The sequence below is a fragment of the Anarrhichthys ocellatus genome, unplaced genomic scaffold (genome assembly GCF_004355925.1).
Source record: "Anarrhichthys ocellatus isolate YVR2014 unplaced genomic scaffold, GSC_Weel_1.0 scaffold2999, whole genome shotgun sequence".
NCBI classification, from domain to species: domain Eukaryota; kingdom Metazoa; phylum Chordata; class Actinopteri; order Perciformes; family Anarhichadidae; genus Anarrhichthys; species Anarrhichthys ocellatus.
This window is the reverse complement of record NW_022282973.1, coordinates 1-6393: the sequence shown is the minus strand read 5'-3', so window position 1 is coordinate 6393 and position 6393 is coordinate 1. Positions and strand designations below refer to the sequence as shown.

General features: G+C 42.5%; 1 protein-coding gene across 2 annotated transcripts; it reads right to left on the bottom strand.

Moving 5' to 3' along the window:
• Nucleotides 1-36: 36 nt before the first annotated feature.
• On the bottom strand, nucleotides 37-5346 carry LOC116378686 (transmembrane protein 179B-like). Of its 2 annotated transcripts, none has more exons than XM_031840597.1 (5): nucleotides 5311-5346; nucleotides 3570-3766; nucleotides 2723-2860; nucleotides 2441-2519; nucleotides 37-1794 (listed from the first exon to the last, which is right to left on the bottom strand). In XM_031840597.1, exons 1-5 carry the CDS (start codon nucleotides 5335-5337, stop codon nucleotides 1726-1728), a joined length of 510 nt encoding a protein of 169 aa, XP_031696457.1. In that variant the 5' UTR covers nucleotides 5338-5346; the 3' UTR covers nucleotides 37-1725. The 2 variants fall into 2 exon arrangements, with proteins under 2 accessions (XP_031696457.1, XP_031696456.1); XM_031840596.1 differs by lacking the exon at nucleotides 5311-5346 and adding an exon at nucleotides 4617-5225.
• Nucleotides 5347-6393: the final 1047 nt, after the last annotated feature.

Here is a 6393-nt window from a genome sequence, read left to right as displayed (position 1 = left end):
CACTCCAAAGTCAAATTAATCACAAGCTTTGTGGTTTTCTTCTGAGATCGAGTGTGAGAAAGTCCTCAACGTTCTCCAGACTTCTCTGTCCTCCCAGCTGTCCTTTTCAGACTCAGACAGTAACTCAAGGGGCTTTAGGTGACGATGGTGGAAGTGTCGGTTGGAAATTGACTTACAGAACCGGCGAAGTTCCTCCCACAGAGTGCTGCTGTGTCTTCCCGATATTCTACTATTATATCACTCTCCGTTCTCCGTCAGCATCCGTCTCTTCTTTGTCCCCCCTCTCTCTCTCTCTCTCTCTCTCTCTCTCTCTCTTCAATGAATTTAGTCTTCCACCTTGCGGCTCAAGATAGGTCAGTTAATCCACAGAGATTAGACAGTTAAGGAAAGAGAGGAGTCACATTAGCAGGAGTAAAGTGTTTATTTTGACCTGGTAACGGCTGGTGACACTAGTTTGTACCTTGTTCTGTTTCAAAATAAGAAATTCAATTGTTTTTTGTTGTTCATTTAGAAATATCTTGAGTCTGGTGGCCAAACAATTGTTCTATATTTCAGGGTATACAGTATGCCATTATTCAATACCAGTGCAACAATTGTCTTCTTAATGTATATTCATAATCTTTATTTTGAATAATAATACCAATATCATTTTAAGGGCTGACTTTATTTTTGGGCTTGCTGATATAGTCCGATCTCGGAACTACATTTTGTTTTGTCATAAATTCCTGCTGTTCATCACTTTGATGGGATGGCAAAATAAATACAGTATTCTTGTTGTGATTAGAATTTATCAAATGTTGTAATCTCTTTCTGTCTTTTGTGCACAACCATGGGAATCAGACGCAATCACCTTACAATAATGTCCCTCCTGAATTATTGTCACATAATGTTTCGAGCCGTAACAAGTGTTTCTTTACAGTGTTTCTTTTTCTCAACAGTTAGACTGAACTATCTGAGATCACATGACCAACACTTTGAGACAAAATGAAGAGAAATAACAATTGGCCTCAATGTCAAATGACACAATTCATTATAAATAAAGAATAAAGATACAGAAGTAAAACTACTGGGCACATCGTAGAAACACAAAGCACACACTTCTGAAAAAAAAAAAACATTCATCAAATAATAAAAAAGTACCTGCAAAAAACACTCTTCCATTTCTTGTGATGTGAACAGAAACACCATCTGAATGAAGAAATGCACGTCATTGTGATCCAGTAATCAGACATTTGACGTGGCTTTTGTGAGTAGATGTGAGTAACGGATACATGTACATGTCAGCAGGTCAAGCCTCTGGATCATGTGGTCAAACAGAGGCTTGAGATGGAGTACTCTTCCATTGTTCTGTGCACACGTGGGTTCGAATCCCATCCTCGTCGAGGTGCGATGCTTCTATTGAATCTAAGAGCCGCAACACCCTAAAGCAAACTAAGATCATCACAAACTACTGTAAGTATTTTCATACAGTATCTCACAGAGTGTGTTCACTGGACAAACCTGCAGCGCAGTGCTCACTAAACGTGTTTACCCTTTTTCCACACCTACTCCCACATTGTCATGTTGTGCTTGCGTGCGTGTTTCTGTAAGTCCTCCGTGTCCTCCGTCCTTCATTGTGGCCTTTGCGGGATGGTTGAAAAATGGCTCCGTCTCTGCGTTGCGGGGCTAGCGACGGCGGCCCCGCCAGCCTCTGTGCCCTCCTCTGATCACCTTTGACCCTGAATCCTAGGGCCTCTGGACCATCACCAACAACAAGATGATGAGCCAGAGGAAGAAGTTGACCCACACTGCCGTCTGAGGGGGGGGAGTCATTTTAAAGTCAATTTGATGTGTGAGAGAGAGAAAGCAAGACCCGCAGCACTGTAACTAAGTCTGAAAAATAAAACTTCTAAAACTTTCCACGAAATGTGTCTGTTTGTGTTTATAGAGGAATATTTTAGAGGAAGATCTTAAGTATCAAACATGACCTTTCTTTATTAAAGACTACTTTATTACTCTGTCGTATTTTTTAAACTAAGAAACCAATCTACTTCCTGTTTACACCGGCACCCACCCGCATGCCCAGTGTACGTGAATAGTCACGTGATATTCGTTTTCAGGCTTTTAGTCTGGACGGAGGTCATTTTGAAAACGACGCTGAAACGCTGCGTGGCTGGAGATCGTTTTAAAACGAAAACGTATTAGTGTGGATGTGGCCTAAGTGATACTTTACAGCAGCCGCTACTCTATCAGCAAGATCATTTTTTGCTAGATATGAATAAAAGGGAACGTTTGAGCTGAACATGAAAATATTGTAAAATGTTGTATTTTCTCTAGTTTCTAATCACAGTAGATTGGGTATGTTGACTGGTACTTTGTCAACATAATGCAAAGAGTTAGGAGAAGTGCGTAATGTATCCATTCAAGACATTAAATCAAACACGGAATGAGGCCCACTGACCCCGGCATCGTGTAGACCGATGTAGAATCGTCCCCCTCTAATTGGACTGACCCATTTTCTGGTCTGGGCCTCCTCACAGCTTGAGAGACAATAGATTACATGTTAGAAAGTGACAGATATTTAAGTTTGAACGCATCTTTTGTGTCCAGATAAATATGTGTTAACAGTAGCTAAATATACTAAGCATCCGCTTAGATTCCAAAGTTATACAGTTAGCCATCGGTATATGCTTTTACACGCCAAGGGAAAAGAGAGTCTGGAGTGTGTGTGTGTGTGTGCCACCTGGTGATGTTGGGAACGCTCTGTATGACCGAGTTGCAGAGCGAGTCCCGTCCGATCTTCACCATGCACCCCGTGATGAGCAGGAAGAAGAGGAAGAAGCCGCTCACAACAATAATCAGGTTCATACGCACACGCCCCCTGTGGAGAAGAGAAGGGACAGAAAGGAAAATTAAACCTCTGAACAAATGAGGAAATTAAGTCAAACTCACATATGACTGCGTTACAACAGCACACCTATGACTCATGTTCTCTTTTTGATCGTTTTTGAAATCTACTTAAATGTTGTTTCCGCCTCCTCACCAGCTCTGCAGCGTGTACTGTTAGACCTTCAGAGACACTATTCTGTCTGTAAAACCTGCAGTGACAGTCTGGGTTGAGTTTCCCTTCATGCTGCTTCACTGTCTCACGCCAGCAAGAATACAACTCTGGCCAATATCAGATTTAATAAGCAATATTACAATAAGTCAAGCTTTTGTTGTTGATAGTTTGGCATGTTGTGGTATTGCTAAAATTGGGTCTTTTTTTTGCAGCAATCTGCAAAGTGTTTTTGTGCGGCTGCACGTCTTTTGTACACGCATTTGTAATAAAAAATGTTCACACATGAATGCCTGTAGTGGATTAAATGGGTGGAGAAATACGGAATGGGATATTGGTATCAGCTTTAGCATCATATTGCGTTGCTATTTTGAGTGGCAACATTGACTAGTGCCAAATTAAAAAATTTGCATCAGCTTAGACATTCTTGCATGAAAAGCCGTGTAACATAAGCTTCCACAGGGCTAAGCAGTAGAGTTGGAGAACAAGATGATCACAGAGTTATAAAGTAAGTTTCATGACGTGCCGCTACCTTCTCATTTCCCCGCAGAAGCACAACGTGTACAGCCAGTACAGAGTCACAGGGTAACACACCACTGCTACCATGACCGATATAGTCGACACGAAGTAGCACAGAGACGGGGAGCTGGGCGACTCGATCCCAATAAGGCCCGCTGTAACATTGTAGTTGACAAGTCCATACAGCATGCACCGGCCTCCAAAGTTACCCTGAGAGACAAGAGATTTTATTTTGAAATTTCAATTTGCCTCCATTTACATGCAGGCTAATAGTCTCATTTTCATTACATTGTTTCAATAACTTCATATTCGTTACTGGTGGAATTGCAACAACAAAACAGAACACACACACACACACACACACACACACACACACACTATAAAGAAGTAGAGAGAATAATTGGGCACAATGATCATCTGGTCACATGGGGCCTTTCTCAATATGTGTTCTTGTGTGTACTTGTGTTCTGGTGGACTTGTGAAACGTCATCAGTCTCAGCCCAAAGTACTGTTCCTATTCAAAAGTCTGCATCGAGCCAAGCACGGTCCAAATGCCTGGATGTGGCTCGCTCCGCCCATTTTACCGGGGATGCATCGGAGGTGACTTGTGTGTACTTGGGACAGCCAAATATCCCAGAATGCATTTGCACCAGCAACAGGAAACAATAGCGGAGGAGAAATCATACAACTATATGTCTATATACACAATTATATGTACATATATATACACACAATTCTATGTATATATATACACACAATTATATATATACAATAATATGTATAATCATATAATTGTATATATATATATACATATAATTATATATACAATTATATGTATATATATATATTTTATTTTTATTTTAAATAAAGTGAAAAAATCAGGGTTGTCATATTTAGTTTGATTGTAAAAATACTTTACAGTAAAAAAACGGATTAAACTCATTAGCAACACCAGCTGAGGTGGTGATGTCATCAAGTATGCTGCTGTTCCAATTGCAGAATGTCTGTACTTGTGTCCTCCCGTCCTTGGGAGTCTGGACTTTAAGCCTTAAAAAATTACCTTCTGGGCGTCTGTAGCCTCATTCTCTCTGAGGGACTGTAGTGTGTTTGATGAGGGAAAACGCACTAAACGTTGTGATGTTTCGCTCGATCCTTGGCTGGGACGTGTCCTGTGCCGAAGTGTCCCTGAGCAAGACACTGAAACCCTAACGGCTCCCCGGGCGCCTGTCATGGGCAGCCCACTGCTCCCTATACATGGATGGGTCAAATGCAGAGACAAATGTCCCCCCTTACCGGGACGAATATCTTACCGGGACGAATATAGTGTAATAGAAGAAAAAAAACAAAAAACAAAAAAAACACGAGGAGGTGTGTCCGAGACTTGCAACAACACTCACCATTTACAGAGAAACGAAAGTCATGTTATTTTTAGTTATTGACCTGATTGCGCTCTGGTTTTGACAGTGACCGATACGTAATAAGTAGGAAATAACGCAAATAAATCAAAAAATGTCGTTAAGTATAGAATTAAACAGACAAATACGTGCCACGAAAGAGATTTTTCTTTTTGGTGAAGTTGAAAATTTCTAGCACCAACACGCACTGAAAAAGTGAGTTTATCCGGAAGAGGGTTGCGATAAAAGAAGCACATGGATGAGGTTAGTTGATTCATTTCTGGGTGAAGTCACCTGCACTATGGTGATGGATGCGGCGGTAATACTCCCACAGAAGAAACTGCTGGCGTACAGACCCACCTCCAGCAGCAGCAGCGGTAGCGCCATCGTCCTGCGGGTCAGGTTCCTGACTGAGTAGAGACCCGCATAAAGGCAGCCACGGTAAGAGAAAATACTTCCGGAGAGCTGGGTTTCAAAATAAGATCCGAGGTTAAGCGCACAGCCGCAACGGTCACTGGCTCGAGGTAAAGGGAAGAATAACCAGCATTTATTGAAGAATGAGTTGTAGAAACAGCCGGGGCGGACCAGCGTCAAGTACGACTGGACAAATCAACTGAAATCTGCATTAATGTTTTATATTAAGATGAAAAGCAAACAGAATGATGTGATTTCCAAAAAAGGAAAATCAAAAACTCCAGAAAACTCCTACCGACTTAAACCGTGGCATATGTTGCAAAACTGAAAAAAAAAATGTTGAGATAATTTTTAAAGAACGGTCAAAATCGATAAAGTGCTTTTTTCCTTCCATTGCGCCGACAAAAGCAAAAAGTACTACATTCTGGGAACTATTTAAATCGACCCCAAATCTCTCCCTTGACCCTCTCTTCTCGTTTCTTTCTCTCCCCTCATCCAGCGGTTTCAATGGGAGCCTGCATACCAGTTCATGACGTCACCACCAGTCCACTTTCGTCCTCGTGTCCTCACAGGTGCCTGCTGAGTTTGCGCGCCTGCCTCTCCCTGGCTTCGAAGGCGGATTTGGTGTCCATCAGGTCGTCCAGCTGCCGGCGGATGTGGGCCATGTCGAGCTGTGCGGACTCGCACTGCTCCCTCAGGGTGGCCGACTCCACCCTCAGCTGCGTGGCGGCCATGGAGAGCTGCTCGCTGCGTTCGCGGCACTGCATCTGCATCCTCTTGGCGTCGTTCAGGAGGGACTCCACGCTCACCGCCACGGATTCACACTGATTGAGAGACATCTTCTGGACAGAGGTAGAGGGATGGAGGTCAGAGGTCAAAACAGGAACTGGACATCAAACGAGGATTAGTCCATGGACTTTTGAGCAGTCAGATGCTTGAAAACAGACTTAAATACATGTTTGTATTACTTGGCTGTGAACTACAGTCAGAAGTCCAGCACAGATCACCAGGTTTTAAACAGAACATTTG

Coding starts and splice junctions, on each gene's coding strand:
- LOC116378686 (XM_031840596.1), bottom strand. CDS start 4,787: ATGACAGGCGCCCGGGGAGCCGTTAGGGTTTCAGTGTCTTGCTCAGGG. Junction 3,767..4,616: donor AGGCTACAGACGCCCAGAAG/GTAATTTTTTAA, acceptor CTTGTCTCTCAG/GGTAACTTTGGAGGCCGGTG. Junction 1,795..2,440: donor TCGGTCTACACGATGCCGGG/GTCAGTGGGCCT, acceptor CCCCCCCCTCAG/ACGGCAGTGTGGGTCAACTT.